This window comes from Panthera leo, chromosome B4 (assembly GCF_018350215.1).
Source record: "Panthera leo isolate Ple1 chromosome B4, P.leo_Ple1_pat1.1, whole genome shotgun sequence".
Taxonomy (NCBI): domain Eukaryota; kingdom Metazoa; phylum Chordata; class Mammalia; order Carnivora; family Felidae; genus Panthera; species Panthera leo.
Genome location: NC_056685.1, coordinates 71,959,306 through 71,978,348, shown reverse-complemented (window position 1 = coordinate 71,978,348; position 19,043 = coordinate 71,959,306). Strand labels below are relative to the sequence as shown.

Here is a 19,043-nt window from a genome sequence, read left to right as displayed (position 1 = left end):
GGAATCTTACTCTGGAGATTTTCTCTCACTTTTCCTTCTAAATTACAATCCCTTTCTCAGATATTACTTGTTTTTCTCCCCACTAAGCTGTGAACCCCTACAAAGCAAGGACCAGACTTTTCTCTATATATTCCCAGGACCACCAAAAGTGCTCCATAAATATGAAATGTTCAGGAAAAGTTTGTTGACTAAATCAGTAAGTGAACAAATATTAGTAACATACACCAACCTTGTAAATAACTTTCCTTCCGTTTGGCAGCAGGTAGGGAGGGTGGATTTCTAGAAAGCTTTGGACATCCTTAGAGTAAATGAAACACAAATCAACCAGGTGAATTTTTAAAAGGAAATTTATCTTACTAGCCTGGCAACTCTGTCTAGCTTTTAAGTAAATTGAAACTAGGAACCATATTATTATTGTTAGGATACAGAGGAAAACTAAACGTGTAACTCCAAACCTTTCACAATCTTTTAAAAATCTTATTTTAAATAAATTCACCTGAATTTGCACAGGAGTGTAGCAATGGGAATTGTTAATCGACAGAGAAGTCACCGTTTTAAAATTCCATTGATACAATTTCTAAAATGAGGAGCTTTAAATTGCCTTGTGGTTAAAGGAACTTTTAACTACACACACACACACACACACACACACACACACACACCCTTTTTTCTTCTGCCCAGTCTCTAGCAGGCTGTTAATAAACTGGCAACTACCCAGATTTCTAGGGGGATAAGAGAGCAACTGTAATCCTAAATAATCCAGTGTTCTCATCCTGGGCTCTGTGGAGGAGGACCCGACCATGTTTGGTTAGGAAAAGTTGGTGGTGGCTTTTCTTGCCGGGTTTTGGACCCAAATATTTAACCACCTCCAACTAAGATCCCTTTCTCTAGATCAAAATTTATCGGAACATTTCTTCTGGAGTGATTCCTAAATGATCTTAAAAAAGCGATTGGAAACGAACTACTAGAACCTCTGAAATTTCTTAAAAGGTCTCCAAGAAAAACTCACTTTCTTTGCCTTAAGAAAGGGGAACACATCGCATATGCAACCCACTCTTTAAAACTTTGCATCTATCTGCGGGACCACAACAGTCCCAGTAACAACACTCGCGACTCTATTTGATGACTACAGTCCTTCAAGCCTCTAGTGCCTGTTAGCTTCCCCAGGATGCCCGTCGGTTCCTGAAAGTGACATCAACACTGGAGAGCCGGGGGTTGCCCAACAGGTGGTCTGCCGAACGGTCTCCAGAAGAGAGTGCCGCCCGCCCCCGGGCGCACCGCCCTGGCGCTCCGGGGGCCTGCGTGGGCTCCAGAGCTAGGGCTCCCGCCGCCGGGAGGGGATGAGCGCGGCCGGTTCACGTCGCCTCCACGCCCACCTTCCCGCTACGCGTCCCCTCCCTTTGCCAAAGCTCAGACTCTGGGGCCGCCCTTATTGTTGGCCGCGTCTGTCACTTTGTGGGCCGGGTGACATGAATGGATGGGCTGGACACACCTTCCAGCCTTCTGAGAGAGAGAGAGAGAGAGAGAGAGAGAGAGAGAGAGGGAGAGAGAGAGAGAGAGAGAGAGAGGGAGAGAGAGAGAGAGAGAGAAACCGACCATCCGGATCTGCATAGGGAGCGGGAGGGACTCCCCGGCGCCCCCAGAGCTTGCGCCGCGGGCCAGAGACACGCACAGCTTCCCCCTCCCACATTCACTCCTCCCATCCTTTAAGAAAACGCCCAACCCAAAAAAATAATATCGCTCCAAGCCTGCCGGCGTCCTCGGTGCCCTCTCCTCCTTCCCGGGCTCAGCGCGCTCCGGTTCCGCGGGAGGCTGCGGCGGGAAGCAGCGGCGGGAGGGAGCGGCGCGGGCCCGGTGCGGCGCGCGGAGCTGGAGGCGGGCGCGCAGGCGGCCCGCGGGCGTCGCACTATGCTCCCCAGCGCCGTGGCGGCCCACGCCGGCGCGTACTGGGACGTGGTGGCGTCCTCCGCGCTCCTCAACTTCCCCGCGGCTCCGGGCTTTGGCAACTTGGGCAAGAGTTTCCTGATCGAGAACTTGCTGCGGGCTGGGGGCGCCCCGCCGCACGCGCTGCAGCCACCCCCGCACCACGGCCCGGCGTCCGCTCTAGTGGCCGCCGCCGCCGCCACGGCAGCTGGCGCGCAGGTCCGGCCCCTGCCGGCCAGCCCCGTTCCCCTCAAGCTGTGCCCCGCGGCCGAACCGGTCAGCCCCGGCGGAGCGCCGTACGGCACGCGTTGGGCTTTCCAAGTGCTCAGCCCCTCGGCCGACGGCGCCAGGCTGCCGGGCCGGGCTCCGGGGGATCGAGACTCTACCTTCCAGCCGTCAGCCCCAGGTGAGCCAGCTTTTTTCCTCCCCAGCCGCGCCCGGCGCCTCCGACCCGGCAGGTCCGGGATCCGAGCTCCCGGGGGTGCGCGCTGCGCCAAGGGAGCCCTGGCCCCAGCGCGCCCGGATCCGCTCCGGCCTGGGACCTTCCTCGAGTGTCTCGAGCTTTATTGGGGATGCCACTTCGCGGGTACATAGGGTACAGCCACTAACTGTGACACCCCCTCCACCCCTATCCCATACCACCAGCTTCCTCTCTGTTTCAACAAGTGGTAGGGCTGCCTTGATTTTCAGGCCTTTCTGGAGAAACCCTGAATGCCCCACATTGGGTTAGCGGGAAAGAGCAGCCCTAGTCCCGAGATCTCTGGGTTCGCTGGACCAGTTTCACCCGTCTTGTTCCCAAGTTCAGCGTTTCTGCTCGCCGCCTCCAGCCCTGGAGGCCGCGGGACACCAGCTCCCTGGGCAGTTCCCGCGGCCCGCTTCGGGGGCTTTGCTCCTGCGTCTGCAGCGAAGGCCCGGGCCGTTCAAGAGCGCTCGCAAAGATTTTTGGAAGAAGAGTTGCGCAAACTTTTGGCTTTCTCCGCTCTTAGTATTTGGGATCACGGAGGCGCAAGGAAATCAAGGACGACTTTTTCTTCGTGCTGAGCTGAAACAGCTGAATTGGCACCTGGAATAGGAAGTTCACCAATAAATGGGAAATTATCAAAAGAAAGGCAATTTTGGTTTAATTTTTGCATAAAACCTAAGTGGTGTGATTGGGCAGAGGATGTGGACGGGTTAATCACATTTTAGCTAAAGCGTATGGAGGGGCAGCCGAAATGTGCGGTGAAAAAAAGGGGAAGCCTTTTGGAAACTCAGAAGCTGAGATCTAGTTGGATTATTATTAATTTTTTTTGGCTGCGTCCTTAGGCGATCTTAACTCATTCTTTTAATCCCGATGGGTTTGTCCAGAATGACTAATAGACGCTTTTTCAGCAGATTCCATTGTCCCAGCAAACTGCCAGATCAAATTTATTGCTAATGGCTGTATAGAACTTAACATGTTTAGAACCTGTCCTGGTCTTTCAGCTTGAAATGGTTATTAACAGAATGGAACAAATATAATTATATGAGCGGTCTCATTCACACAGTGTAAAACCTAAGGAACCTGGGAAGCCTTTTGCATCTAGGGAAAGGAAAAAATAACTGTTAAAGGCAGAGTTTATGTTCCTTGGTAATTTGGGCCACTCTCTTATTTTTGAAGTGTTTGGAAAATTAGAAACGTATACAGCCGGTTCACCTAGACAAGAGTTAGTAAATAATGCTGTGTCACAAAAAAATAACATTTTCAAACAAAAAAATGGTGATTTGCATAACTTTTAGTGGTTTGGCATTGTGTTCATAGAAGTTATTTTTAAGGATTCTTAAATTGCCCCTGATCCTGATTGGCTACTCAACCAGAGAAAGTTACTTAGTTTTCCCCTTTGTAGATTTTACAGGTTAAATTCAAATAAACCAAATGCAAATCAAAGGCAGATATTTTAATAACTGAACAAGAGGTTTGTGTATCTGTTTCATTCAAAATATTGCAATTATTGGGTAAAGGGTCTCCTAACTACAAAAAATTTTCAAGGATGTATTAACTCTTGTACACTTATTAAAGTGTCAGAATACAAAAATGTTTTTTTTTTTTGGAATAGTTAAGAGAATATGAGAATTTATATTTCCCTTTGAAGTATTCTAATACAGTTTAAGCACATATTTATTCCTGGTGTTTTATTGAGCCCTCATTGAAGATTTGAGATTCTCCTAGGTTGATTTTCCTCTGAACAAATAACCGTTTATTTAAAAAAATAGTCTTATAAGGGGTGTGTTTAATTTTTGAATCTACAAAAGTATCTTAAGAAAATTAAAACTCTCTATATTTGTGCCCACAAATATGCTGCTTAAAACCAGCATTTACATTCATTTATCTTTGTAATTTGACACAGAATGTCATTTTCTGAACATTGCCCTAGTTTTATTTAAGTGACAGATTTTTGTCCTACCAAATGTTGTGGGAATTCATTGCTGCTGTGTAGAATTATGAAGTTTTAATGAGTGCTGACAAGGTTACTATCACCTGAAAATTAACTGACTGACGACATAGTGATTGATGTTCTATAGAGAGTATAGAGGAGCTACTATTTTTGAAAAGATAACAGTATTTCCTTATATTTCTTTCTGAGATGTCAGTGAACAACCACTGCTAATCCTTTAGACCCTTACTTAGGAGTGGATCACAAAATGGGATTTTTAATCATTTCAGCATATTGAGTACTCACTTTTTTTCCAGTCTTGTTGAGTGTACCAAACTAAATGTTGAATGAGAAAACCCCAGACTTCCTTTTACTGGTGCCTTGGTGAAATACAGAGCCCTTTAACTTGGGGATTTATGCCACTGCATGCATTTCTGCTTCATTATCTTTGTTACCGATTTTTAATGATGCCATCTATTTCATTTGTTCAGGAAGTGCTTACCGAGTATCTCCCATGTGTCAGGCTCTGTTCTAGACCATTGGGATCGTCACTGCACAAAACGGATGACTGTCTCTGCCCCTGTGGCATTCCATGTTTGGACTGCTGTATGGCTTTCCAAGCATTTTCATAGCTGTTCGCTGCTTTAATTTTCATAGAGGCCAGTTTTTTTCTACAATGATTACTTCACTTGCTAATTTTGTTTTTGTCAGAAGTTAACAGTGGAAACATCTGTGGACTTGTGAAGGAGAAAAAAAAAAAATGTCCCAAACCTTCGTATTCCTTATGCAAGTCTTTCATTGAATATCAGAAGCTAGTGATAACTGATTACGTGTATCACAATAATACATCAGATTGTGATTTTGTATGTGAGTCCATAAGGAAAGAAATTGCCCTTCCTGTTTGTCTTGCTGTGGATCTGCAAGGTGATGACAGTTAAGCAATAACACAGATTTTATAGGTAATAAATGAGAGGATAGCTGTCAGCTCTTCATCCCTGGAAACTAGCAAGTCTTTGAATTGATTTACAGTAGGAAAAAGACTCTCCATAGCTATATGTTGTCAGGTTGTTTATATATAAAACAGTTGGGGTATATATATATATATATATATATATATATATATATATATGTAATGTAGTTTAAAAACTCTAGAAATCAAAGGGTATTTCTCAAGGCTGGAGAGGGGCACAGTGCAATAGAAGGTAGTAGATAGAAGATAGATCCAGGGTTGAGTCCTTAGATCTGTTATAGTTTATTAGGGGAAACCAGGAGGTTCTGCAAGTAAATTAGAATCATCAGAGATCCTTCCTGAAAAGTTCATTAATGTCATTATTGGGTGAATATTGTGCTAGATTACAATACTTATGTTTATATGTATAAAACAGCTTTGAAATGTAAAAAGCTGAAAATTTTACATTTCTCTTGGTTATGTCACCAGTTTTATTCAAAATACGTGGAGTCTTGCCTTTTAATAACATTTGCTATTTAAACATTTTAAAAATATTTGACATAAAGGTAATTTTCTGAATGTAACTTATTGATTGTTGAAGCTACTCCTTTTAAGGGTTAGAAAGCACATGTTTCTTCTGGATAGGTGAGTTCTTTTTTTTTTTTTTTTTATTTTTTAGGTAATTTTATCAGGTAAGTTGTACTGTGTAGTACAGAAATGGAACCAGATCCGTAGCATTTTTCTGGCCCCTTGTTAGGATTGCTTCTTACCATTAAAACTTAATGTACATCCTCCTTTCCTTGCCCATCTCCCAGTTCCAGATACTCTTTATGTGTTAATCCATGACTCTGTCTTAAACTAATTGCACTTATGTTTTATCTAGTCCAACTTGAAGACTTTGTGATCTGATTTATTAAGCCAGAGTTTCTCACTTATTTTTGCTACCACTTTGCTTTAGATTTGTTTTGGTAGATTAAAATCACAGCATCTTGAATGTTGGTGATGCTGACCCAGAATCAGGACAGAGAATGGAAAATCCGGCAAAGGTGGTTCCTTCCTCAGGCCGTCACCTCAACCACTGCTTTGGTGGAATTTGTAGATAATACTGAACCATGTTATTACTACATGTGCATATTTTTTGTATCTTCTTAACATGCCTTTGGATTTATATGAACATATTAATATAAACATATTAACATTTAATAACTTTACATAGTTCATGAGAATCAGCTCAAGTTAATGAACTCCTTCAGATTCAAGGGGAAATTCTTGCAGTGAAGAGAATAGGACTAATAGTTCCTTCCCTTCTAGTAATGACTCAGTTACCATCCTTACAGAATAACACCTGGGCTGGAGCAATTTATATGCATTGAATTTGCCCCTGACTTTAGTACTTATCCCACCCCAACCCCTGACATGTGCTTCTTTACTCCACTTAGGCAACAAGAAATGTCAATCTGTTAACAGGTATTGAAGCTGTTGAGGTTTAATAATAAAATAGGAGTAAATCCAGCAGGCAAGTAGGAACATTTTAGAACTTTCCCCTTACCTCTTATTGACTTAAGGGAGTTGAGGATTATTTTAAGAGGCACAATGGTTTGGGGCGCCTGGGTGGCTCAGTCAGTTAAGCAGTTAAGAGTCAGACTTTTGATTTCGGTTCAGGTCATGATCTCATGGGGTTCAGGGGTTCCAGCCCCGCTACTTGGGATTCTCTCTCTCTCTCTCTCTCTCTCTGCTCCTCCCCAACTCCCTTGCTGTCAAGGGTGCATTCTCTCTCTCTCTTTCTCTCTCAAAAATAAATAAATGAACAAGAGAAAAGAGCACAGTAGTTTGAATGCCCAGACAATTGTATACACATTTATGTATAAATAAACATAGGATTCAGAGAGTTCAGGGTTACATGCCAGAAGCCAAAGGATGCCATATGTTGTGGGCAGTTTAAAAGAATTGTTGACAATGATTTTATCCACATTTGTTTGCCATGAATGTGCCTCATACATTGGAACCAAAGCTGTGCATGAGACTCTATTATATCCCTGTTGGAGTGTGCCACCTTCTTCCTGTTCTTGTGCCCACCAGAAGAAAGTCTCCTTTGCTGTAAGACCTCATTTTATGCTTAGGTTTGTTGCCGAACAATGATAGAAATGGTAGCAATTTTAAAGTAAGGGAAGTAGCACAGGAAATAGATGTGCTTGTAAAATACTTTGAGATTCTTTGCTATGCAAGTTTTTACAGAAGTGAAATGTTCTTATCTTTAACATATTTAAATAAATGTGTCCTTATGTTGGGGGGGATAAATATTTCATTTACACCACACTCAACCTATTTTCCACCACCCTATTTCTGTTGTTACTCTTTATAACTTTAGAATACATCTTACTATGTCTTTCAAGGGGTCTTGCTTTGTAGCTCTTAATACAGTGTTTGTCTACTTAATCTTGGATTAACAGAGGCTCCAAATAAGGTGTTTTCCTAATTACAGTGATTTTTTTTTTCACAGTGAAGGTACACAGTTTTTAAGTCTGTTAAATAAGTTTTCATTCAACTACACCTGGAGTCTGTCGGGAATAAAAAGGCAAATTGGAAAAAGAAACAACATGATTTTTATCTGGGAATGCTTGTTAGAATCCTTATTTAAGACTTCATTAGATCATGCTTCTATTTTATACTCTCTTACTAAGAAATTGGATTTTTGCCTTAATGTATAATACGCTTACCAGACCCTTGTATATTTTATTCCAAAGTATTTTATTTTACTTTCAGTAATGTTTCCACTTTTAATGAAATCTCTCCCTTTTATTCTTTTTAGCCTCCAGTCAGTACTTGATTTGGCAATGCAGAGTGATTCATCACTTTATATAAAGTTACCATAACTGATTTCATTTTTAATAGCATTATTCATTTTGTCAACCTGCTATTAGTTGGGAATATTTCAGGGGCACATTTTTGTGAGTTATATGAACAGTAAACTGAAGGCACTAAAATTCTCTCTGAAGTCAAAGATCAAAAAGCCTCTAAAGTTTTTAGACTTTTGTTTTAGAACCAAAGCATCTGGGAAAAGGAAAGAAAGAAAATTCACATCTTTTTCTGTATATTACTGAATACTTAATTGCCTCCTTGTTTATCAGTATCCCAAAGATGAACCAGGTTTCTAACGTTTCTTTTACGTGTTCAGGCACTTTGCCACAACAACCTCAATTTTATTAATTCTAAGTGGCTGTCAGAAATAGAACATACAATATATAATTTTTACCAGTCCTCTTGAGAGGACTCAAAATTGCTTGTTCTTTAAAGGGTTAAATCTCTAATAACTTTTAAATTTAAAATATGCGAAGGAGTTAGTAAGTTATTCTTTGGAAAGATTTTTGTCCATTGAAAGAGAATAAAAACCATGACTGCTGGCATGTTTCTTAAAGAGACTCTCCTAGGGCTGGATTGAGTTTAGGTGTATTTAACCAATTCTATAGTTATATTGGGTCTCAAACCAGAAGACAGTCCCATTCTTTCAAGCAGGAAAAGAGGCACTCCTGTGTGTTTACATATTTTCTACAGGTGCTTCTGTATTACAGATTGAATGGTTGCAACAGATTTATGGCCTGCAAAACCTGAAGTATTTATCTGGCCTTTTATAGCAAAAGTTTGCCAACAATTTCTCCAAAGCAAAAATGGCAAATTAGGTAAATTTAAAAATACAGTTTTTGGAGCTGGTTTTAGCAGCATTTCTGTAATTTTAAAGCCTAGATTCAAGTCTAAGATTTTTATATTACTGAGTGTATAATTCCAATCAATTCATATAACCTCCTTGAGCCTCTGTGTCCTCATTTCAAAATAAGAAGAGATTAAAGTCAGCATTTGACTTGCAAACACGTACCACAAAAGCCTACTGATAACAGGGAAAGATGTGAAAGACTCCTTTCTACCATTCCACCATAAGTAAAATATTGGTGAAAGGGGTATTGCTGTATAAGAAGCTATTTCAAAGATTAGAAGCTTAAAGGAGCAATTTATTATTTTCTCTCACAGTCTTGTGGATTGACTGGGCCCAGCTGAGTGGTTCTCAACATGGAAACTCATGCAGTTAGATGGCAGCTGGGACTATGGTCTTCTGAAGGCTCAACTGGGCTTGATGTCCAAAATGGCTGCTCACATGGCTGACTGTTGATTGGGTGCTTAACTAGAGCTATTACAACAATCTACAAGTAGACTTTCCAAGTGTCTTGAGCTTCTAACAGCTTGATGCTTGGGTTATGAAAGGGAGAGTTCTAAGAGCAAACACTGCAAGAATCCTAGGCAGTGGCTATAAGGCTTCTTATGATCTAGCCTTGGAATGTTCCAGAATATCACTTCTTCTGTATCCTTTGGTCAAACAAGGCAGCAAGACCATCCCAAATACAAAGGAAGGGGAAACTGAGACCCAGGTAATTTGTAGCCATTTAAAGTCTGCCACAGGGTGAAATCAGGATAACCCCTATCAGATACAGTTCTTGCCAGGTCTGTTGTCTCCTGGTGGAGTAGACCAGTGCAAGAATTAGTCACACAGAGTGCAATAGCTGGGAGCTTGAGGAGTCTTCATTAAGGCTTTTAGAATTTGAGAGCTACAAGAACTATTCTGTTAGGCCATTCTCTTCTGTGACATCGACTGTATAATAAAAAGCGATGGATTTCCTTAAATTTAGCTCAGTTTTTCAGAGCTGCTAATAGAGACCACTTGAAGGGAGAGGCAGCAGAGATACTGATCATATTTGGTGATTGCGATGAACTGAGGCCCGCACCTTGAGAAGAAGCCATACCCTACCCATTTGTTCATTATGCGAGGCTAGAGAAGATGTTAGTGGCCATGTATACACAAATGGTTATCATTACCTCTTCTTTTTTTTATAACTTTTTTTTTAAGTTTCTTTATTTATTTTGAGAGAGAAAGAGAGGGAGAGAAAGAGAATACCAAGAGAATACCGTGCGGGTCTCGAACTCACGAACCGTGAGATCATGCCCTGAGCCGGAATAGTCAGTTGCTTAACAGACTGAGCCACCCTGGTGCCCTCACTACCTGTTCTTATAACAAATCTTTACTGCAGTGGGATCCTTCCATATAGCCTCTCCTTTCTCCACCACATCGCATCCGGTATGGCCAGGTGAATTTTCCTAAAATAAGGCTTCCTCATACTACCCAGCTACTCAGGAAAACCTTAATTATCTGCTACCTCATATTACCCAGCTACTCAGGAAAACCTTAATTATCCCCGTTTGACGATCAGATCAAATAGAAATACTCTGTTCTGCAACACCTTCATTCCATCAGCTACATTTAGCTCCTCCAAGTACATTGTTCACTCCTTTCGCCTTGTGCCAGCCATCAGGCTGGTCTCCTTAACCTGCCCTACGTGTCCCACCTTGCCTCCTTTCCTTTTGTTCGAGCCACCTTTCCTTGTTGGAATGCCTTCTTTTTCTTCTTTTGCCGTTCCAAATACCTTCCAAATCAAGGTGTGGGTTAAGATGTTGTTGCTGCTTAAAGCCTTCTTTGACAAAGCCCTCTTGACAATAGTCTTTTCTTTTTACTTGTTTATATTTCACTGGAAGTCTTGACCATGCGGCTTCTTTTTATATGTTGTCTTACTGTTGATCTCAAATTCTGTAATAATGGCAGGAGTAAAGGCTAACATTTATTGAGTGCCTGCTGTGTCAGACATTGTTTTGTGTTTTTTTCTGTGGTCTCATCCTGGCCGTGTATTATAATGACCTATGCATCTTTTGAAACAATGCTGTGCTAAGGAGCCCACTCTTAGCTGGTGATTTAACCCGGTTGGTATGGGGCCTGGACCTCTGTATCTCTGAAAGCACTCTAGATAATTCTAACGTGTATGCAGGGTTGAGAACCAACGGTTAGGGATGCACAATGTGAATTTTTTCAAATTTCATCTCTCTCTTGGGGAATGCCTCAGATTTTACAAAAAAAAATTGAATTTGGAAAACAGAAAAATTTGCATTTCATTTCGTTGACCAGCAGACATAAATCTGTAAGTTAAGAAACACTAAATAGAAATTCTTCTGGGGAAGGAAACCATCCTTTTTCATCTTTGTGGTCCCAGTACACTGTGTGGCACTTGCTAGAGATGCAATAAATATTATCTGCACAGAATTAAAAGCACAGCATCAAAGAAGTAGACACTGCACTTGATTTATCTTCTCATGAGCTGTACCAGAACATTAAGACCTTTGTTTTTCTGTGTCTGAAATACTTGAGGAAAAGAATGTGGACTTCTGTTGTTTTCTGATGAGCAGGAAGATAAAGGATGAATTTATTTAACTTGCTTTCCCTTGTGACTGAAGGTAAATTTGCATGTGGATCACATAAATGAATTCCTTCCAGGGTGTGTGATAATCACACCTCATTAGGTGAGTGATATTTCTTAGATCTTACTACTCAGGGCTGCTGGTTGCTATTCTTTGGAGTCTCATTTTTGGGTCCACTGTATTCCAGTTGTATATTGTTTTCAGGTCAGAAGTTTAGATTTCTTTATTCATGGTTCCCATGTACCAGGCACTTGAAAAAGGTCATTTAAAACCATTAAAAAAAATTATTTAGCTCCCTGTTATTCTTTCCTTGAGGTGTTTTTTTACCCTTTAACCAAAGGTTAAAGATGCCGTAATAAGGCATCTTGGAACCTTCTTTCATTTCTCCCCATCTTTTTTAAAAGGTGCTGCCAGTTGGCATAACATTGCAGTGGACTCTTGAAATTTATTTGAAGGTTTTATTAGTGGTCTTTAGTACTCTTTCTTTGAAACGTCAACTCAAGTCAGTTAGTACCACAGTTTTCCACTGACAATCAGAAGAATGTGGTTTCACCCCATTTAAATACCCATTGTTCTTCTCCATCAGCAAAAGAAGAATGAAAATAACAACAGAAAAGCAATTTAAAAATTATTGCTTGCTTTCTAAATGACAGACTTTTGAAAATAATTTCTCTGTAGTTAGGCTCATAACCATCCTCAGCTATGAGATGATTGTACCACAGAACCATCTTGTTAAGTTTAAAAAGAAATCAGGCCAGTTCACCGTTAAATTGGCTCTAAGTCTCCATCTTAGATAAATGTTCAAAATAATTAATAGGTATTTTGATTCTGTGGCTCCAGATAAGTCAGAATATCTTATTAAGAAGTGAAAAGCTCATGAGGTTTTCTGTGAATAAGTGATTTTAGTCATTTGGATTCAGACAGTTTAGTTCCAAAAGTTTTAAGTTATTTATTGGTAACTGGTAACAGATTTCCACAGAAACTGGAAATTAGGTTTGTTGGTGAGATACAGAATTCGGAGTATCCTGAAGTATTGTGCTAACAGAACCTAACATCATGCCAAACCTGACAGTGTACGTTTTTTTCGATAGGAAAGGCCATTTGATTTTCTCTTATGGAAAGCTTGGGAGGTGTGTCCATTTTCTGGGCTCCAGCTCTTGTGAATAACTGGCAGTATCTGTGCATGAAACCCTGATCTCTCGTGGCTAATAACTAAATATTATTCTAAAATATTTGTGTTTCTCTTGTCCTTTTTTAAAAAAGAAATTGCCGGGGTGCCTGGGTGGCTCAGTTGGTTGAGTGTCTTGACTTCAGCTCAGGTCATGATCTCACAGCTCGTGAGTTCGAGCCCCACGTCGGGCTCTGTGCTGACAGCTCAAGGCCTGGAGCCTGCTTCGGATTCTGTGTCTCCCTCTCTCTCTGCCTCTTACCCACTCGCATCCTGTCTCTGTCTCTCTCAAAAATAAATAAACATTAAAAAAAAATTGCCGAAAACAGTGTTCACATTCCAGATGCATACCCATTTGAGGTTGAATGCTAATGAGTGGATGAGATAGCGTGTGTTCAATTCATAGCAGTGCATTTTCTGTCCTTTTCAGAGCATCTTCTAAGTAGTTCTCAAAGACTTAAAAAAGTTTTAACACATCTATCAACTTGTTACTTTGTTTTCATCACAGCTGAGTTTCCTTTCTTGCTATTCCTTTAAAAAGTATATGATTGACAAACATTTAAAATTGTAATATATATATATATATATATCTTTAATGCATTTCATTGTTTAAAATGGTTATTTCCTAGTGCCATTTGACACCCCTGCAGTCATAGGTTCAGCTGGATGAGCATTTGACTTATGTCAAAGTAGGCACATGTAAAAAAAAAAAAAAAATGGAGCACTTAATTGGAATTTCACAACAATTTTCACAGAAACCAGCTTCAACAAGGTGTGTTTATGTATGGAAACCATGAATTGACTGTGTAAATATATGTATGTCAAAGAGATGTTTTAACATGGTAAGGAAATTCTACACAAGAGAACCTGAAGCCTGGTCATGTCACATGTAGTTCCTTAGCCACAAGAGTTTATTACTGTAGATGGCATGCCATTTTGATTATAGCTTCACTCTATTAAGATAAGGTAATACATAGTAATATAACAAACTACTCAATGAAAACTTCTTCTGGTTAAATTTAACACTAAGATTGTATATCTCAGAACTTCGTTTATCACAAATGAATTTAATTGATTGCTTGTCTCAAATGAGCCATTCATTTTTTTTTATCTTTTATTTTTATATTTTTTAGGCCATAGGGTTAGATTGAGAAACAGTTTGGCTAGAATGATAAAATTTGTAATTTGTACGTATTATAATGCATGGTTATTTTAATAGTATCACTAGTGTGCTTATTTCATGTGTGTTTTTTCCAGCTATCATGATAAATGTGTTATTACATGTATGTAAATGCAGCATTGTATTTTGTGCCAAACTGCACAGTAGCCGTGACTTAATTATATGGAGTGTTTGAGATGAAATAATTTAACAGAAAATGCTTGAGAATCAACATAATGTGACAATTTTTATATGTAGAAATAGATTTTTATTTTTCAAAGTACTTCAAATATTCCTAGAATACTGGAAAATGTAACTCTGCCTAAATAGTGCCATTTTCTCATAAGATATTAAAGTGAAATGATTTATCTTTTCTTTGGTGGTTGTATAGTCAGTGTTAGAACAGTTTATGATAACAGTAAAATTTTTAAAAAGTTTTATAGGGTGCCTGGCTGGCTCAGTTGGGAATGTGCAATTCTTGATCTCAGGGTCTGGTGGTGAATTCAAGCCCCAAGTTGGGCATGGAGCCTATTTAGAAAAAAAAGTTTTTTAAGTTTTATAGAATTTTTTGAACACCAAGATGGATTTCCTTTTCATACTTTGCTTAGTTGCTATATTTTCAAAGTATCATTTTTTAAAAGATTTTATTTTTAAGTAATCTCTACACTGAATGTGGGGTTTGAACTCACAATCCGAAGATCAAGAGCTGCATGCTCCGCTGACTGAGCCAGCCAGGCACCCCTTGAAATATCATTAAGACTAACGTTTTATTATTTGAAAACTTGGATATTAAAAAACTAAGAATACGAATATTGGCAACTTTCCGTTATGTTATAGAAAAAAACCTGCATGTATGACTAATTTGCAATTTGAAGGCATTAAGAACCTAAATTTTTATTGGGCAATACACTTATTTTGATATATCCTTCAAAAATATTGGCGAAAGTAAACACATGCTTATCACTTGGTTAAAATACAAGTCTGAAATTACTGTGTTCTTGAAAAAGGTATGGTATTCGTATCAAAATAATATTCACTAAATATGATTAAAATAAGAAAAAAGTTGCCGTTGAATATGTAGGGAGAGTTATAAAAATATTTATTTTCAAGTCATGTTCTAGATTTCAAGGTCATCTGTTATGGATGATACTATATTTCAAGGTGTGTCTGGGGAGCAGGGAAGGGGTTCATTCCTGATCCTCATTCTCTTCGTAAGAAGGTCGAGAGAGGCTTCCTATTTCTTAGTTTTACTAATTACTACTTATAATTATGACCACACAGAAAATGAACTATTAGGCTTGGTTTTATACATTCATTTATTGAAAATTTGCTGACATTTACAATGTGCTATGTATTCTTTTGGGTATGCGATAGCAAAAGCAAGTTGTCCACCTTCAAGAACTTTCACCCACGTTTATATTATATCTCATTATGCTAAAGGACATGGGGTATTTAAGGTGTTTAACCAAAGCCTGACATATAGTAAGTGCTCAGTAAAGAAGAGCTATTACTAATGTTCTGTGACATCCTTTTTAGCTATTTATCATCTACTGAGAAACAGAATTTAAAATTTCTTTCCTTATAAGAGTAATGATACCTATTCTGTGTACATGTATTGAAAATGTTATGAATAGTATAGTTTAGTAAAATGAGCAGAACAGATATATGGTAAATCCCTATACTATAAACACAGATACCTTCAGGTTAACTAGTTTCTCTTGAGATAAAATGCTATTCTCAAATACTTTTGAACATGTAAAAGTGATCAGAACAAAAAAAAAAAAGTTTTGTTATGGAATTGCTCAGTAGATTATCTCTTACCACTTTGGAATCCAACTAACTATTTTGAAGAATTTTCTGAAAATAAACAGTAGAGTAATATAATCTCTTCTAAAAAATTAAACTTAAGCATATAACATTCAAATTGGTTTTTATATTTAATTTTTTACTTTCTGCTTTCAATTTGTTCCTCGGTAAGTATCATATCTTGAGCTGTGCCATTCAATGATATGATAGCTCCTAGCCACACGAGTGTATTTATTTTAAAATAACTTAAATTGAGAATTCAGTTACCCAGTTACGTTAGCCACATATCTCAGGAGCCATGTGGGAAATAGATCCCATATTGGACAGTGGGGATAAAGGACATTCATCACCACAGATAGTTGTCCTGTGTGTTGCTCTAGGATATTGTGAATGAAGGAGTATTTGATATGTACTACTTGTAATTAGGACCACACAGAAAATTATAGGTTTGGTTTTGATCATCTCGTCTTTCCACTGCATCTTCCACATCTTGATTAAATGTGTGGTAATCTCTTTGACAGATAAAGGCTACTTTAGAATAATGTTAATTTCAGTCAGAGTTATAACCAGCCAAGTAAAGGCTCAGAAAATGGAGTGTTTTACTCAGTGACTTTTGGGAAACTAGAATTTTGAATATGGTCTAAAAGAAATGGCTCATCAATGAGATCAATGCTTTCTCCGCAGCGTCTTCCAAACCTTTCTTCCTGAGTGCCTCACCATTCTACTCTGCATGCTGTGGTGGGTCCTGTCGGCGCCCAGCATCCCCCACTGCTTTTGCAAGTAAGTTTTTATGCTTCATCAGCAATGCCTCAGTTATTCTGTAAACCAAAGCAGCAGGATTTAATGTGCTCTGGAAAACTAATTGGTAATGCCATGGCAAGGAGCTAAATCCTCACTAAAAATCACAGCGATCCTATTCAGGAGGTTTCCAGAGATTTATCAGACCTCAGCACACTGAGCAATTGTGAGCCGTTTCTAATGGCATTGAAACCCAGGGCTGACACACCAAGGAAAGTGACTTGTTTTCCATTTGATATAAAAGATCTCAGAGGGACTGATTTGGCTCTTTCTGAAACGTGTAGCAATACTCATTTAGAGAAGAAAAAAGAAAGAAGGAAGGCTAAGAAATTGTGCTGTATAAAATTTCTATTCAACTTAGAATGTGACACAGAAAGTCACTAGGTGTTCATAGAAAATAATAAAAATTGTCCAGATTGTAAAAGGAGATAAATATTTCCTCTTTATGATCTTGAAAAGAACCCACCAGAGTTGTAGGAAATATTTTCAAGAGAACTTTTCCTCAAAAATTTCAAAATTTAAAATGTCCAGGGGTGGAGTGAGAACAACAACTTTGAAAAACTTTTAGAGCGTGCATGCGTGCACACACACACTCAAAAAGAGCAATGTCGAACTAAAAAGAAATAAAGTTCACCTTGATTTTGAGATTTCTAGGTCAAATAAGAGTTTGTAGGCAGAGATTCTGAGTGTGTGATGAAGTCCAGTAAGCTCTACTCTGCTCCAGTAGAGGCCAGCACATTTATTTCAACTGCCCAGAGAAAACTTTTATTCAGGTTAACCCCTCTGTCAGGTGGAAAGTGAAATAGAAGGAGTTGAGTCAGCCTGAAGTACAGAGCTCTATCACGGTTGGATTCAGGTCCCTGCTGCCTCCCGTGAATGTGTTTTATGAATGTTTCAGGAGAGCAGTTGCTCAACAGGATGATTCCTGACAAGTGAGGCAGCAAATGCTGGCCGTTTAATGAGCTGCAGCCTTCTGAGCATCTCTTTAGGGGGCCGATACTTTCCCACAGAGCACTTTACATGGCAGGGACCCAGCCACAATGGGCGACAGACCCATGACCAATCGTCACTTTCACTTGACTCATCCACACGCGACCTCACCACGATTTTTCACTGTGCAGATGAACTTTAGGAGCCATTTCACATGGAAAAGGCTTGGGCAAGGGTCAGTTGCCCTTTTGTATGGTCATAAAGCAAGGCTCTGTGTGTCCATCTTTTCTCCTGTCTCACATTCCAAGTGAATTTCTGGACACCATTTAAAGCACTTGACTGAAAAATAAAGCAGTGAATGAAACTGACTTTTATAGACTCATTCTAGCTCATCTTCCCATATAACCCTGTCCACCTGAAAAGGGATTTAGTGGATGAGCTGAGTGTATACAGGACTTGCTGAATACATAGGGCCCATTATCAACTCTGGGGATCGTTTATTAACCAGGACTGATACACCACTATTTTGGAAGTGACCTATTAATTGTCCATTTAACTAGAATGTATTGATTCAAATAGAAAAATAGAAACCATGACTAAACCTTTTACTCGCTCCTTCAAGGTGGTCTCCTGTGAGGGCAATTGAAAACTGTTGTGCAAATTAAGGAGACATTTGTCACCATATATTAGAGTAGCAGGGAGAGGCTGCTGGAGTAGAGATGTAAGTCCCAAATCTCTGCTACTATAGCATTGTGGCGTCTCTGAGATTAAATCTTTGGTGTTGCATTCCTGGGGTAGAGATTAAAAGAGATCCCACACCTAGTTTCCGTTACTTCCCTTTGATATCATACTGGACTTCTATTTTAAAGACTCTCTGGCAATGTAGCGTAATGGACAAAAAACCCTGTGTAGGGGCACCTGGGTGGCTCAGCTGGTTACGCATCCGACTTTGGCTCAGGTCATGATCTAACAAGTTTGAGCCCCACACCGGGCTCACTGCTGTCAGCGTGGAAGCCTGCTTCAGATCCTCTGTCCCTCTCTCTCCTCTCTCTCTCTCTCTCTCTCTGCCCCCTCCCCTCAAAAAATAAATATGAAAAAAAACCCCACGTAACAGGTGGACATTCATGTATGTGTGCGTGTATATGTTTATTCATTTCATAGCAATGTTTTGGTGAAAGTCTCTAAGTCCTGTAAATTACTTTACACTTTACACTAATGCCCAGGCCAGTTTGATAAATAGAGCACATAAAAGTAATTCTAAAGACATTTCCTAGAGAACGTCATCATACTCTCAATTGCTTGAAAAATTACTTTAAGCAAGACTCATTTTCCTCCATCTGCCTCTCAGTTCTTCCCACTTTATGCCTTTGGCGTAACTGTTATATATTGTGGCATCTATCCCTAGAGGCCTATTAAGTCCTATGTTTATCTTTTTTATTTAATAAAACATATAAGGGGTAAATCAGCACAGCTCAGATCAAGCATAGAGAATGCTGTACTTGGTTTGTCTCCATTTCTGAGGTTGGCATTTTAAAAACACTTTAGAGATGCCACAAGTGTTTTTAATAAACTTTGGTGTCTCATTAGTTATAAATCTGAAATGACTTTTTTATTTTTTTGTTTATA

The 19,043-nt window shown here is 39.5% G+C and overlaps 1 protein-coding gene across 1 annotated transcript in view; it reads left to right on the top strand.

Annotated features, from left to right (window-relative positions):
• The first annotated feature begins 1,908 nt into the window (after positions 1 to 1,908).
• Positions 1,909 to 19,043, top strand: part of DBX2 (developing brain homeobox 2) — a 35,000-nt gene continuing 17,865 nt past the window's right edge. Inside the window, exons 1-2 of the mRNA XM_042948462.1 lie at positions 1,909 to 2,329; positions 16,374 to 16,469. Coding sequence (XP_042804396.1) covers positions 1,909 to 2,329; positions 16,374 to 16,469 — 517 coding nt within the window. The remainder of the gene's footprint in view (positions 2,330 to 16,373; positions 16,470 to 19,043) is intronic.